The sequence below is a fragment of the Panthera tigris genome, chromosome B2 (assembly GCF_018350195.1).
Source record: "Panthera tigris isolate Pti1 chromosome B2, P.tigris_Pti1_mat1.1, whole genome shotgun sequence".
Lineage (NCBI taxonomy): Eukaryota > Metazoa > Chordata > Mammalia > Carnivora > Felidae > Panthera > Panthera tigris.
In genome coordinates, this window is record NC_056664.1 from 99,105,127 (window position 1) to 99,122,315 (window position 17,189).

General features: G+C 37.9%; 1 protein-coding gene across 17 annotated transcripts in view; it reads right to left on the reverse strand.

Annotated features, from left to right (window-relative positions):
- The window catches only part of CDK19 (cyclin dependent kinase 19), a 189,448-nt gene that overhangs the window by 137,471 nt on the left and 34,788 nt on the right, over positions 1 to 17,189 (reverse strand). For 9 of the 17 annotated variants that reach the window (XM_042986995.1, XM_042986979.1, XM_042986978.1 and 6 more), the window contains one exon: positions 3,753 to 3,814. The exons of 4 other annotated variants lie outside the window; for them this stretch is intronic. Coding sequence is in view for 6 of the 13 variants with exons in the window: in XM_042986979.1 (XP_042842913.1) it covers positions 3,753 to 3,814 (62 nt within the window). In the remaining 7 variants the exon portion in view is untranslated. Of the gene's footprint in view, positions 1 to 3,752; positions 3,815 to 12,898; positions 13,262 to 17,189 lie in introns of those variants that run through there. 4 more of the 17 variants (XM_042986989.1, XM_042986984.1, XM_042986983.1 and 1 more) reach the window with 4 other exon arrangements.

The window sequence follows — 17,189 nt, forward strand, 5'->3', positions numbered from 1 at the left end:
CTGTTCTTCCCAACTTAATCTATAGATTCAACACAATCCCATTCAAAATCCCAGCCAATTATTTTGTGGACATTGACAAAATGTCTCAAGTTGACATGGAAAAACAAAAGACTCAGAATATCCAACACAATTTTGAAGAAGAAAAAGGCAAAAGACTGACATTATCCAACTTCAAGACTTACTATAAAGCTACAGTAATCAAGACAGGGTAGCATTGGGACACCCGGGTGGCTCAGTTGGTTAAGCGTCAGACTTTGGCTCAGGTCATGATCTCATGGTTTGTGAGTTTGAGCCCTGCATTGGGCTCTGTGCTGACAGCTCAGAGCCTGGAGCCTGCTTCAGATTCTGTGTCTCCCTCTCTCTCTACCCCTTCCCTGCTCGCACTGTCTCTCTCTCTCTCAAAACTGAATAAACGTTTAAAAAAAAAAAAAAAAGACAGGGTAGCATTGGCAAAAGAATAGGAAATAGATTGATAGGATGGAATGGAGAGCCCAGAAATAGACCAACACAAATACAGTCAAATGATCTCTGTCTGACAAAGGGACAAAGGACAACATGAGAGAAAAAACAGTATTTCAACAAATGGTGCCTAAACAAATGGGACATCCACATAAAAAAAAAATTAATCTAGACACAGACCTTACACCCTTCGCAAAAATTAGTTCAAAATGGAACACAGATCTAAATGTAAAATATAAAACAGTAAAACTCCTATAAGACAATGTAGGAGAAGATCCAGATGATCTTGAGTTTGGAGATGACTTTTGACTAAAATTAAAAATTTCTCCGCAAAAGATACTTTCAAGAGACTAAAAAGACAAGTCACAGACTGGGCGAAAATATTCGCAAAATATATATCAATTAAAAGACTGGTATTCAAAATATACAATTTGATATTGTTAAAACTCAATAAGGGACCCCATTTATTGAGGTGAAATGACCCCATTTTAAGGCACCTGGGTGGCTCAGTCAGTTAAGTGTCTGACTGGGCTCAGGTCACGATATCGCGGTCCGTGAGTCTGAGACCCACATCGGGCTCCATGCTGACAGCTCAGAGTCTGGAGCCTGCTTCGGATTCTGTGTCTCCCTCTCTCTCTGTCCCTCCCCAACTCACACTGTGTCTTTGTCTCTCAGAAATGAATAAACATTAAACAAAATTTTTTTTTTAACGGGCAAAAGACCTACACAGACATCTCACCGAAGAAGATATGCAGAAGACAAATAAGCATATGAAAAGATGGTCAACATCATATGTCATTACAGGGCTGCAAATTAAAACACAAAACAAGATAGACCCACTTAAATATAGTCAAATGATCTCTGACAATGGGACAAAGGATATACCTATTGGAATGGCCAAAACCCAGAAAATCAAATGCTAACAAGGACGTGAAGCAATAGGAGAGCCACTTAATTGTTGGTGGAAATGCAAAACGACACAGCCACTTTGGAAGAGTTTGGCAGTTTCTTATAAAACCAAACATTCTCTTATCATACGATCCAGCAATTACACTCCTTGGTATTTACCCAAATGAACTAGAAACTATGTCCACACAAAAACTGGCACATGAATGAATGTTTATAGTAGCTTTCCTCATAATTGCCAAAACCTGGAAGCAATCAAGATATCCTTCAGTAGGTGAATGGATAAATAAATTGTGGTCCATCCAGACAATGAAATGTTATTCAGCACTAAAAAGAAATGAGCTATCAAGCCATAGAAGGGCATGGAGGAAGCTTAAATGAAGGAAGCTAATCTCAGGCTACATGCTGTATGATTACAACTATGCCATTCTGAAAAAGGTAGAACTATAGAGACAGGAAAAGATCAATGGTTGCCAGGGACCCAAAGGAAAGAAGCCAGGGATAAATAAGTGGAGCCCAGGATATGTTCAGGGCAACAAAATTACTCTGTTTGATATCATATTAGTGGATACATATGATTATACATTGTCAAACCCACAGATTATACAACCCAAAGAGTGAACCTTAAGGTAAACTGTGGGCTTTAATTAATAATAATCTAACGATACTGTCCCATCAATTATAGCAAATGTACCACACTAATGCAAGATGGTTAAGGTGGGGGAGTAAGGGGGTATATGAAAACTCTCTGTACTTTCCACTCAATTTTTCTATAAACTTAAAACTGCTCTAAAAAATAAAGACAATCATTTTTGAAAAAATATTTTAGAACCATCTATTTCATCACATCACATCTCATAGAAATTGGGGGATAAGGACATGGGGAGGAGAGTCTTTCTCTGCCTTGATAGAAGCAGAACTTTTATCTTTATAAACGTTCTTTTATCTTTAACTTCATATCTTATATCTTTTATGCTAGTGCTTAGGGTAATATATTGAGATTCTCAACTGGTAACAAAATATACCACACTCAGGTTAGTTAAGCAAATATAAGGCTGCATAATTCAACAGTAGTGAATATAGCCAACTAGCCTGAAAATGAAGCATGAAAAGGCCTTCAAGAAATTACTTCTAATATTGTCAGTAAATAGAAAATATCCTCCAACTGGCCACTGAAAAGTAAAAGAAAGGAGAAATGGCCTAAGAGGTAAAATTGCAGCTAACTACAATAAACAGTCTGAAACTCATCTCCCCATTAACTACCTCCTAGTTAATAAAAGCTTCTCTGAATAGGAGGAAAGAGAAAGAAATAGTTACATTCGGTTGATTATAAAATGGAATGATCCTGTGTTGGGCACAAAGTAGAAATTTACCAAATATGCACTACCCTAACTTCGCATAAGGTGTACAACCTGCATTTAAAATAAAAGGTATAGCCACTACAGATGAAATTTCCAGAATAAGAAAGCCATTCCTCTAATCCCATTCAGAATCTATCTAAAAACTAGCCACATTATGAACATTATGTCTTAGACTACAACATTTTGTCAGCTGCTATAGATCTTTAAAAGCAAAACAAACAACAACAAAAAGCCTCTATTCAAGCATCATCGAAGAAAGTTCGTAAGTGGTTTTACAAATTCACAGAAAGTACTATCTACACTAACTGGCACATAAAAGGTAAAACGTTTCTATTGTTTAAAAAAAAAAAAAAAAAAAAGTCAAAGGAGCATTACCCCGGAAAGGTGTGTCACATTATTTTCTTTAAAAGTAACTCATTAAGAAGGTCTCTATAAAAACATATTTTACAAATATGTGGGATGTGTTTGTTTCTCTCCTGAGACAAGAACTAACTTGAGAGAAGAGCATATTAACACATTCTGAAGAGAGAAGTAATTAACATATTGGAAACTAACATTTTTGGCACATGGGACCTACAGCAAGAATGTCTATCCTCTAGTCATGAGTCATGGACCAGGCTGCCTCTATTGTGAAGCAATCTTTCAGTAAAAGGAGCAGCAGGGAAGAATACAACATATGAATAATGCCTTGGACAACTTCCCAGGAAGAAATCATCACGAAGCTAGGTCTGAGAAAGCGAGGCAGTGGAAACCATACATTATGATGCTCTCTTTTCTTAATCACTCCTACTCTTTAGTTAACAGCAGAGAGTGAAATTCAGTCTTTAGTTCTATCTAAAGGTTTATATTTTGTACGGATTTTAATAATACTAAATAAAATTATAGAACCTGGTCTTTAATTTTGTGAATTATTTAATGCATCATTATAAATTATTTTGTGGCGACATTTGTGACGAGTTCTCACCTGTCACATACCCACCCCAGCACACACACACAGTGACACCAGAAGGCAACACTCTGCTTTACCTTCTGCTGAAAAGTCTGCTACCTCCAACGCTTGAGGTCCATACACGAAGCCCTCCTGGAATCTATGAACACAGCAGAGGCAAAAGGCAGAGAAGTTTATGTAGATTTAAAGTTACACTGCCCAAAACATAAAATGCCAAATGCCTATCACAAGTCTACATATCTGCCAAGGAAATCAGATCTCAGATTTGACAATGAGCAAATCAACAGTATACCGATAATATTCAGAGTTCATTATATGTTATGCAGCTAATTACATGAAAAAAAAACAAAAGTTGAGCCTTATTTAATTTATATTCTCACCAAAAGAAGTGACTTGTACTACTGGAGATACTAAGAGGAGCAACAAGGTAGGAATTCATATATGCCGAAAGTAACAAATTAATTTTTAAAATTACGTGAGAGGGGGGACCTGGCTGGTTCAATTGGTAGAGCATGCAACTCTTGATCTCAGGGTCGTGAGTTCAAGCCCCATACTAGATGTAGAGGTTACTTATAAATAATAAATATTAATAAATTAATAAATAATGAAATTATGTGAAGAGCCAATACATACATTAAGAATATAAGAGCAGTTAAGCAGAAAAATATTCTTCACATCATGAAATGTGATAGACCCTACAGCTCAAGGTACATTCTTTCTAGGACCCGAGATTGTTGGGGCTACAGAAGAAAAACAATTAGAAACAGATCTGGAAGAGGACAAGGCAGAGGAAAAAGGGAAAAGTAGAACCGTAAAGATATTCTAATGCCAAGATTTAATTTAAGTTGGACAGTAATGTTGAAATGAGCAAGGTACTACATATGCTAGGCAGTAAGGGAGAAATCTACCTTTTCCAATATTATAAAATAAATATAAGTATGAAACATGAAAAGCTTTTCAGAGAACACCCTTGTAAAAAAAAATTAAGGATATAATCAGGTAAAATCTTTAGAACTCAGATTTCACTCATTCTTTTCTTTTGTAGGATAAAAGACTTACAAAATGCAGCTGATGTAGATGGGCAGGAATTAGATAATTTTACTAGCTATTAAATTTAAAAGAGGAGGGGGTGCCTGGGTGGCTCAGTCAGGTTAAGCGTCCAAATTCGGCTCAAGTCGTGATCTCACAGTTTGTGGGTTCAAGCCCCGCACTGGACTCTGTGCTGACAGCTCAGAGCCTGGAACTGTTTCGGATTCTGTGTCTCCCTCTCTCTGCCCCTCCCTGGCTCACACTCTGTCTCTCTGTCTCTCAAAAATAAACATTAAAAAAATTTCTGTTTAATTTAAAAGAGGGGGGCATGTTATCTTTATGTAATATTTAGAAATCCTTAAAAATGTCATCAAATAATTAGGGAAGAAGAAACAAAGTGTTGCCTTAAAACATGTTATGTCAAGGAAGAAACAATATTATAAAACATTTGCCCTAAAGTCAGATGGCTTCAGTTCAAGTTCCAGATAAACCATTCAATTACTTTGAGACATCAAGCAGGTCACTTAATCTCTTAGCACAACCAGAGTTGTTCAATGAGGACTCCTTCACCATCTCACAGATTTATACTGAATATCAAATGAAATAAGTATTAAAAATCACAGAATGCTATATTTTGTAAAAATTTAAATCAGTGCATCTGACTTAAATTACCAACTTAATGAAAGCTGTTATAGGGGCACCTAGGTGGCTCAGTCGGTTAAGCATCTGACTTCAGTTCAGGCCATGATCTCATGGTTCATGAGTTCAAGCCCCGCATTGGGCTGTCTGCTGTCAGCTCAAGAGCCCACTTGGAATCCTCTGTCTCCCTCTCTCTCTGCCCCTCCCCCACTCATTCTTATTCTCATTCTCTCTTTCTCTCTCAAAAATAAATAAGAATTTTTTTTTTTTTAAGTTGTTAGAGGGAATACAGAGCACCAAACCAAGGAATCTGGGGAATGAGACGGGGAAGGAAGCCCAAAGCAAAAAGACTAAACTGACCAAAAGAGCCTACAGTAGTTGTCAGGGCTAAATGGCAGCCTGAAAAATCACAGTCCCCAAGAGACGGTTGTACCATATTACTAATTTAGCTATTTGCCCAACATTATCTGCTTCAGATTTATCTTCTCTTAATTCCCAAAACAATCTTATAGACTGCACCCTCCGCTAAAACACTGCTTGTGACATTCTAAGCTAAGGATCTAAGACACTAAGTTACTTACTTGCATATATTTCTAAAAACCAAGCTGATAAAATCCTCCCCCCATAAAACAATAAGGGCAGCAAAGTCTACTATGAGATGCATGATGTGCCAGGAACAATTCCAAGAGCTCCACAGGTATTAAGTCATTTGGTCTTCACAACTCTGAGGTATTATCCTCACTTTACAAATAAAGAAACTGAGACACAAGACCTTAAGAAACTTGCTTAAACACACACAGCCAGAAGTAGCAGATGTGCAATTCAAACAGACTACTTAGTCACTGTATCATCCAGACTATGGAACTAAAATCATATAAACCAGGCACTTCTCTATATGTAAGAAACCAAACAATTATAAATGTCCATAAGTTCAATCATGCTATATAGATTCTTCAGCATTTGTAACATTTTCCTGGGAACTTAAAATTCAAATGACTGTTGTACAAAACGTGTTAAAAAAAAAAAAGGGAAATGTTTATGACTCCAATCATGAGTAATATATATATGGTCATACATCTCCAGATAACATTAAAATAATATTGGTGTTAGAGTAGCACTGGTGATTTTGTTCAATTTTTTTAAATCGCTGCCATATGGGGCACCTGGCTGGCTCAATCAGTAGAATATGCGACTTGATCTCAGGGTCGTGAGTTCGAGCCCCATGTTGGGCAAGGAGCCTACTTAAAGTTAATTAATTAATTAAATAAAACTGCCGCCATGTGATTATATAACTCACTCTTAAATATTTTATAAGCTTTAAAAAAATTCAACACAATGAGATATTATCACACGCCCATTAAGATGGCTACTAACAATTTTTTTTTTTTTTAAGGTGGAAAATAGTGTTGGTGAGGATATGGAGAAATTGGAATCCCTGTGTGTTGTTGGTGAGAATGCAAAATGGGGTAATTGCAAAGAAAACAGTATGGCAGTTCCTCAAAAATTTAACAATAAAATTACCATAGTATCCAGCAATTCTACTTCTGGGTATATAGCCAAAGGGATTCAAAGCAGGGACTCTCAAAGAGATATTTATATGCCCATATTCATAGCAGCATTATTCATAATAGCCTAAAACTGGAACTCAACCAAGTCTCCATTGATGGGTAAATGGATAAACAAACTGTGGTATAGTTGAGGCATACCTCCTGTAATCTCCAGTGATGGAGGCACCCACTTCACTGGGCACATCATACAAGCCTTAATGAAAGACTTGCAAACTTCTCTGAATTTTCATTGCCCTTATCACCCTCAGTCATCAGTCAAGGTTGAAAGAACTAATGGGATCCTCAAACTTAAAACTTCTAAACTTGATGAAACTCCTGGACTTTCCTGGCTAAGCTATTGCTTTTGATCTTGCTGACTGTTCCCAGTTTCCCCTTTGGAAAACAAACTCATTCCACATGAGAAAATCACCAAGAGACCAATGTCTATCACCTTCTGCTGATCCCTTGTTATTTCAGCCTAGTATGACCAGCTACTATAAGTCTCTAATGTCTTACACTCAAGCCTATCATTAACAGGTTAAAGAAGCCATCCCAGATCCCAATTCAAAGGATCCCATTGGTCACATTCTAGGCCTGGTGATTGGATATTCCAGAAACATCATCAAAGGACACCAGCCCTCAAACCTCATCGCAAGGGACCTTACCAAGTGCTCCTGACCACGGACACTGCTGCAAAATTAAAAGACGTTGAGCCTTGAATACACATCTCACAAAAGGCTCCACCCGACATCCAGTGCTGCGCAGACAGGGGAGACCCGCCAAATCAATTTGATGAGGAAGAGAAGTAGCTGACATCAAGGTATACTGTTACTGCCCAGGACCATGGATCAAGATTTCATACTTTAACTAAACATGAAACTCTCTTCTCTTCCTTTCCTTTCCTCTGGCATTGGCTTGGAAAGATAACATACTCATCTTTACCTCCCAGGCCATAACTAAGGAGGTAACTTCTGGAAACTAGAACAACCATTTATATCAGGCTAGAGAAAATCTATGCCTCTAACTTTTATTAAGCAAAATAAGACATCTCACTGGCAGGCTCCCCTATACTTAACATTGCTGACTTAAAAAGGAACTAGCAGGAGATATTCACGATTCAGGATTCACTTCTTTGACAGGTCCCTATTTCCCTGGTTAGGGATAAATGTAATGAGGCTATGATCAAGAACTTCTCCTTAATTCTTAAAATTATTACAAAATCTGCAAAAGCAATAGCAGCCCAAAAGAGGTCCTTAGACTTTCTAGCCAGAGTTTTTCTTGATAATAGGATAGCTCTTGATTATCTTTTAGTTGAGCAAGGAGGTGTTTATGCTATAGCCAATACCACTAGTTAATTATAGCTGGATTAACATTTCTGGGGAAGCTGAAACTTAACTACGTAAGATCACTGGGCAGGCCACGTGGCCAAAAAAAGGTGACTCATTCAGCAGGTCTTTCTTTGATCCATATGATTTAATTTGTTTGGGTCTTGGGGACCATGGCTCCAAAATGCACTCCAAACATTAGAAATTATCCATTTATAGTAATCATAATAATCTCACTGGCAAATTGCATTCTCAAAAAAACTCTAAGCGCCTGTTGGCAGCCACTAACCACCAAGCAAATGACCTCCCTAAGACGGGGATGTCAGGAGAAACAACAACAACAACAACAACAACAACAACAACAACAAGGATGACTGACTTAAAAACCGCAAACCTGAAGCTGTTGCTTGTGAATATCACAGAGATTAGGCCAAAAACATGACCTATGGATACCACATAAAGAAACAGCAACAACAACTGTGGGAACTTTCCAGAGCAATAGCTGAGAGTAGTGCCAATGCCTTAAATTTTGAGCACATCTCTCAGTTAAACTGAGAGTCTAATCCCAAGGAGGTAACTGTTAAAAAGAAAATCAAAAGTCCTAAGAGGCATCACTTAATTTAAGGCCCCAAGTCAGTAAACCAGGGCTTAACACCAGATCTAAATGTAGTTTCAACTTCCCTAGAAATGTAAGTCTTAACTAGTCAGTCAAAAATTTTCTGATCATCACCACTGAGGTGTGCCACGGGCCTTCTCCATCCCTCAAAAGAAGATATGGTGATCTGCATAATAAGACCTCCAGCCCATTCCTTGAAGGACACATGATCTTGCCTGAAACAGTCCTTTCTTCTCTTTTGCTTAGAACTCTCTTGCCCCACCCTCTTTCCTATAAAAACCTTCCATTTTGTTCAACTCCTCAGAGCACCTCTCTACTTGCTGGATGAGATGCTACCTGATTCATGAATCATTTAATAAAGCCAATTAGATCTTCAAACTTTCTTTTTTAATGTGGTATAAACTCAGGGCACCTGGGTGGCTCAGTCAGTTGAGCACCTGACTCTTGATTACCACCCCAGTCGTGATCTCCTAGTTGTGAGATCAAGCCCCTCGGGGGCTCCACAGGGGGCATGGAACCTGCTTGAGAGTCTCTTTTTCCCTCTCCCTATGCCCCTCCCCCACTCACACTCTTGCTCTCAAAAATAAATAAACATTAAAAAAATAAAATAATGTTTTAAAATGTCTAAATGTGGTGTATGCTTTCCGACACATACTACAACATAGATTAGCCTTAAGGATATTATGCTAGACGCAGTAAGTAAGTCACAAAAGGACAAACACTGTGTGATTCTACTTCTATTGAGGTAGTGGGCAAATGCATAAAGACAAAGTAGGATGGAAGTTGCCAGAGCCTGGGGGAAAGGGAGAAATGTGGAGTTATTCTTTAAAGATACAGGGTTTCCGTTTTGCAAGATGAAAAGAGTTCTGTGGATGGATGGTGGTGACAGCATACAAAACTATGAATGTACTTAATGCCACTGTACAGTTAAGAATGATTAAAATGCTAAATTTTGTGTGCATTTTACCCCATTTAAAAAAAAAGTCACCATGTGCCAAGTGTATAAAACCTACAGTATAGAGCAGAAAAATAAAACCACTCATGATTTCATCTTCGAGAAAAACTAATTGCAAATCCCCTTTGAATGTATGTTACCCAGTTGAAAAAGCCACGCTGGATAGTTTTTTGGAATGTAATTCCTATCGATGCCATTCTTATCAATGTTTCTCGTTAGTACCAAAATCTTTAATTTTTCTAAAATCGTGGAAAGATTTGTAACTCAAGGATTAAAATCATTCAAGCACGATTTTTACTCCCAGAACTTGAACTAGCATGGTATCAAAACCATGGCTTCGACCCTCTAGGTTTCCCCGCAGAATAGCTTCTCTACTTAGTTATCAAACAGTTACATTTCTTGCATTTCAAGACTATCAACCAAATCTCTTCTGTAAGAGACTAAGCTACTATTACTTAGCAGCTGTACTAAACTGGTCTCCCCACTTCCACTCTCAATCCTCTCTGTGGCAGACACTGCTGGCGGTCTATATACCTATTCTCCCTTTACTGCTCAGTAACAGACTCTGGTTTTATCCTGGGCACCATGCCCCCAAGTAATAGTGTACCCTTTCCAGCCTTCCCAGCTGCTAGGACTGGCCAACGAGCTGTAAGTGGAAGTCATGGGTTGTGACCTTCCAGAAAAGTTACTTGAAGGGAACAGACTTGGCTGGGAGTGTGTCTGGTACTGGGACACGATGATGGGTGGCACTCTGGCCATCATTTTGGACTGCAAGGTAATTTCTATTATGCCAACGGACCGTGAAGCAAACAGAAGGAACTCAGTCCTTGATGATCCCAGCTTCATCAGACAAAGAACAACCTGTAGGCTTCTCACACCACCCTGCCTTTGAACAGGTACTTGCAATGGCTTTCTCCCGAACCTTCCTCCTCCCCTCCTTCAAATCCCAGCTCCTCCAAAATATTCGCCTGCTGCAGCCACCACCAACACAGGTACAGACAACACATTCGTGTACCAAATGTGAATAGACAGTCTTCCTATGTTTACCTTTTCTAGGCAGGTACTACAATATTTCTCAATTATAATGTAAGGTTGGTTTTCTTGTCTGCCTTGTCACTAAAGTAAAATTCCCTGAGGACAGAAACCATCAGAAATTCTTTGGCTTTTGATAGCCCTTCACACAGGGTCTAGACTATACAGAAGTACTCAATAAATGTCAGGTGAATGAATCAAGTTCAGAGAAATAGTCATTCTTGAGCCCTTCAAAAACTTCATATTCTCAAACATTTAAAAGCACACTATTGCCTTCATTTCAAGTCATAAAAACTCTGATAATAAGGAATATATCAGAAGACATCAGGATTTTAAGCCAGTTGGTAATACTGTACTTAATTTCCTTAACTATAATGTATCATTTCTCTTCCAAAACAAACCAACTATCCTGAGAGGATAAATAAATCTTTTTTTTTTTCAGTACAACTTTTGAGGTGTTCAAGAGGAGAAAGCAATAGAGAACATTTTCTCTCTTTGCAAGACATCCCTCCGACAAATAGGACCATTTCTGTGCCAAGCATTATACTAAGCAATTAAAATACAGAATAATGAGCTCTTTGAAAGAGAAAAAGCCCCAGGGTATTGTGAGTGCATCTATCCCCATCTCCACAAGATGAGAAAGCCTAAAGGAGATGGCATTTAGATTTTTTTTTTTATTTTTAAGGGAAAAAATGAAACTTTTAAGAGATTTTGGTTTCCCACTTTTTATGAGCTCAAGTTTGTTTTTATGTAAAACAGAAGGAGCCAGTGTCTTTTAGTGCCCCCTATATATCACTGTACCAGGTTCTTTATATACATAATTTCAACTAAGCCTCGTAAAACTTCTGTGAGATAGTTCTCCACCTCATTTTAAAGGCTTCACGAAGTACGTGATTTGTGAAGTTAAACAGCTAGGATCTGAACTCAGAAATGCCTGCTTCTAACAAATGCTGTCCATTACATGCTAGCTCATAAATTCTTAGATATAAGCATAAAATATAGGAGCCAAGAGTAAGTAAAATATAGGAGCCAAGAGAAAACTCACCAGTTAACTAAGCTTGCATATGCTTCATCACTGTTTATCACTTTTTGGTTGGGTGCAAGGAAGCCACTTTTTAAATGATGAGAAAAAAAACTGACTTTAAAGAGCACAACTGGAGGTGCCTGGCTGGCTCAGCCAGTAGGGTATGCAACTCTTGATCTTGGGGTTCTGAATTCAAGCCCCACACTGGGTGTGGAGTCTACTTAGTTAAAAATAATAATAATAATAAATAAGTAAATAAATAAAGAAAGAACACAACTGATAGAACCAAAATTCAAGTTTCTGAAATAAGCTTTAGAGTATAAACAAAAACCAACAGCAAAATTTCAAAATGTATCTTTCTCATTACTATCTTAATTCCTTCCAGTATAAAGACAAGAAAACATTGCAGGGGGCAAGGTCTCTCCTAAATCCTAGGTATCTGTTATACAATTTCAACCCGTGACCCTAAGGAAAGCCTGCCTATTCTCACACATACTATTTAGAATAATACCTCAGGTGAGTAACTACATCCATTAAAAGGTTACTAAAAATGGTAGTAATAATTATAATAGAGATAAAGCAAGAAAATAACTCCAGGGAAAAACATTAACTTAACACTGTGTTATAATTCAATAACCCTCACCCATGTCTTCTCAAACCTCTATCCACATCTTCTCAAACCCCAAAAGTAGTGTATTACTGTGATACTCCATGTATATTCCAGGCAACATTTCATAAGAGGTTCATGAAAGGACATAACATAAAACCGAACAAGAAGTGTCCTGAAATGGCAGCATTTCAGCTAGATTAAAAAATGTCCCAACAATGAGGACTGCTCAATGCATAGATGGAAAACCAAAAGAAAAAAGGAGTGAAATTTCCTTCTATGGGACCATTTAAAATGCAGAAATTCTTATCTGTATGAAAGTTCGGGGTTAATCCTATCTGAAAAAGCAAAAGAGGTTGGCATCGGTGACCTAAGTCTTTTTCACCAGGAAATGAATGCCTCGGTTCCAAAAGCCCCAGCCATCAACCAACCAATCATCTTTTAGTTACCTGGATACTGTGGTTCCTTCACTGTGTCCCAGAACTCAGAGTCCATGCTAACATTGCATTACTGTAACAATAACACGGAGCCAAAGTGTCATACCATGAATTCTACAGCCTTCTTTCCAATGATGAGAAACACAGCAGAATCTGGTGAAAGCAAGATCCTACTCAGAGACCCAAACAGCCCTTAATTCAGAGTCAAAAAAATGTCTGCAAATAACTTGCCCAAGCGCCTCCCTCACCCCACTCCAATCTCAGTTCCTCAGAATAAAAAGTGAAAGATGCGAACGAGGACTTTGTAAAATGTGAAAGTTATGCTACAGTGGGGTGCCTGGGTGGCTCAGTTGGTTAAACATTTGACTCTTGATTTCAGCTCCGGTCACAGTCTCAGGGTTTGTGAGTTCAAGCCCTGCTGCGGAAACTGCTTGGGATTCTCTCTCTGCCTCTCTCTGCTCATACCCCATCCACTCTCAAAATAAACAAACATTAAAAAAAAAAGAAAAAAGTCATGCTACAGTTACACACCAAAACAGAAGCAACTTCTCAAAGGAAACTGCTACCCTGAACTAATTTAAGAGAGAAACAATTAGTAAGAGAAAAATGTATGATATAATAGCTCTTATCTTGTCAAAATAGAATTGAATTCTTACTTGTAGCTCCCCTTCTAAAAAAAAAAAAAAAAAAAGCCTGGAAACACAGAATGAAAGTAAGAACTACGGACACACTTCCCAGTCGAATTATGCCATTGGCAAAACTGCTATTTTCCCTTTTTGTGCCACTTCAAGTGACCCCACAATTTGATCCCAAGTTCTGAGAAATCCACTTAACCACCATTCCGGCCACTTCTCTGGGGGATCCTCCAGCCCATTCATCCAACTGGTCATTGAATCCCATCTATCTCCTAAACAGCGCTTGAACTGTTACCCTAGCCTTGCCCATTTCCTACTCCCACAGCTGCTACTAAGAAATAGGTCTTCATCATTTCTCACTTGGACCTAACAGCCTCCTACTTCTACTCTCACCCTCTTGTCTTCTCCACCATCCACACCACTGCAAAACTCATCATGCAATTCCCCACCATGAGGCTACACACCTAACTGCTAGCAGTGGAGAATTCACTCTCGTGAATGAGTGCCTACTTTTTGTACAGTTAATCTGCATTTTACAACAGTATGTTGTTCCTTTTACAATCAGAAAAAAATCTACTATTTCCATTTGGGGAAATATTAGAATCTCTTCCATTTGGAATCCATTGCTCCACTTCTCCATCAGGCTAATGGCCAAATTCTGAAGTCAGGCACACAATGATCATGTTCTGCCTTTCTCAAACATACTTCCAACCTCCATCCCAAGTACCTACACAAGCCATCCTGAATTACTTGCTGTTGTGCTTCTTTTTTTAGAACTTTATACATTTTGCTTATTCTGTGTAGAATACAGAGATGTAACAATAATCTTGAGTCTGTTCCTAATAATCAACCTGCCTCCTACTGGTAGTTATTATCAAGACAGTAATCTAGAAGAAGATACTCTCATTTTTACCTCATTTTGTGCATGCTATTCCTAACTGTAGCCTACAGTCCCACAGCTATACCAACACACCAAATTCTTTCCTTGTAATCAAGAAAGCTGATGTTTCTAAAAGGATAAAATAAGATGATGCTTAGCATCTGTAGCCTAAGAGATAATATAAGAGGAAGACAACACAAAGTGCTGAATCTGGGAAGAAGATGCCAGTGGAGTGGAGAAAAATAAAGCAAGGACGCTGGACAAATGTGCAGCATAACTTTTCACAGAGTAGAGGGTTTTACCAGAAGTGTTATAAATTTTCTTATCAAGTAAAAACACATTAAAGTTAAGCTTGAAAACAGTGGGAATACCCATATTACTTGCCCTCCTTCTTTTAGCATGAAAATTCAAAAGTCGGCCACTTTTTAAAAGCACATGATTGGCTTTACCTTCCTTCAGTTCCTTCCACTACATAACAAGTACCAACAATCAAATGGAAATTAGACACTATGTAAGATCTTTTTTTGATTATAAATTACAAAATTGTCTCTTTCAAATCATATAAAATATAGAAACAAAACCCAGATTTTGAAAAATACAAACCAAACACATGAAAGAAATCAAAACATTTCCTTCATTTGATTGTGTAATTGGGTCAAATGAAAGCAGCAAACAGTGTGACACAATACAAATATCTACCTAAAGAAAAAGATAAGAAAAGAACAGGGATAAAGACAGATCACTGGGTTACAATGGTTGAGAAGCAAATCTAAGGATTTTCATACTTTATGTGCTACATTATAGGCTTGGTTCTATTACAAATTACAAAATTATAATGTTCTTAGCTCTAATGATGATATTATGGTTATGCAGAAAAATGTGTTTATTTTTATGAGATGCATACTAAAATGTTAAAGTATATAGCACCATGATGATTGCAACTTAACTTTCAAGTGGTTCACAAAAATATATATGCATACATAAACACATTTACAGAGAAAGCAAATATAGCAATCTGTTAACTGTTTAATATGGATCCGGGGAAGGCAAACTACAGCCAGGCCAAATCCAGCTGTGCCTGTTTTTGTAAATAAAGTTCTGTTCAACACTGCCATGTCCATTCATTCACCTGTTACATGGCTGCTTACTCACTACAACTACAGAATTGAGTAGTTGTGACAGAGACTGGCCTCTAGAACCTAAAATATTTACTGTCCCTTTACAAAAATACAGAAAATATCTAGCCTTTCACAGAAAAAAAAATTTGCAAATTTCTAATCTAGACAGTGAATATACAGATGATCATAGGACTAAGTCTTTAAACTTTCCCGTATGTTTAAAATACGTACAATTTTATACACGAATCTTTTGATTTCTCAAGAATACAGATGATTATAGGGGCACCTGGGAGCCTCAGTTGGTTGAGTGTCCGCTCTACACTTTGGCTCAGGTCATGATCCCAGGGTCATGGGATCAAGCCCCATGACAGGCTCCACACTGAGCATGGAACCTGCTTGGGATTCTCTCTCTCCCTCTTCCTTTGCCCCACCCCCCCGGATGTGTACAGGCATTCATGCACTCTCTATATAAAACAAAAAGTCTTTTAAAAAATAAAGAAAGAAAAAATACAGATGAATACAGAAACAGATCATTGAGATGGCTTGCATGCAATCATAATCCTGATATGACACTGAAGAGTTATTATGCAGGTTATAGTACAAAAGGAACAACTCTTTAAAACAGCAATTCAGTGATATCTATTTCCACACAGAGCTATCCTAGTAGGAATTTATCCTATAGAAATACACGAGCATGAAAAGACTAATAGTAATAGCATGCTTGTTATCTGCCAGACCCTGTTGCAAGCACTTCACCAGTCATGCGATCCTTGCGACAACCCTACAAGGTAAGTACTACCATTATCCCCACTTTACAGATGAGGAAACTAAGACACAGTTAACCTGCCCAAGTCAAACAGCTAAGAAGTGGTATAGCTGCGATTATGAATCCAGATAATACAACTTCAAAGCCCAATCTTAATTGCCATACACACTGCTTATTGAAAAAAGCACAAAGGAAATGAATGCAAAATACCCAAAAGATGAATACAAACAGCCAATACACAATGAAGGCATTTAACTTCCCTAGTAATAAAACAATAATAATATAGATAAAGGCAAAATATCATCTGCCTATGAATTTAGGTAAGCAAGCAAAAGCCACGTGGGCAAGGACAAAGAGAAAGAGAGAGCACTGAGCCCTTTTGGTAGTGTAAGTTGGTTCATCCTACGTGGAGAAAGTATTTGGCAATACATTGCTAAACGGGCAAACCCTGTGATCGAACAATTCTGCTTCTAAGAATTTATTATAAAGGAATAATGAGACACAAGTGGGCAAACATACTAAGCATTACTTATTCAGTAAAAATAACGAGAAAACAACATATTCATCAATAGGGGATTAATCATATTAAAATATTGCCAGACAATGGAATACCATAAAGCAAAATGATTATATGGATCTATATTTGCTAACACAGAAAGATAACATCATTTAGTGTTTAGATTTTAAGAAATAAGATTAGGGGCACCTGGCTGGCTCAGTCAGTAGAGCATGTGACTTTCGATCTTGGGGTTGTGAGTTCAAGCCCCACGTTGGGTGTAGAGATTACCTAAAAACTCTTTTTAAAAAAAGATTGAAACTGGGCACCTAGGTGGCTCAGTAGGTTGAGGGTCTGACTTTGGCTCAGGTCATGATTTCATAGCTCATGAGTTCGAGCCCTGTGTCA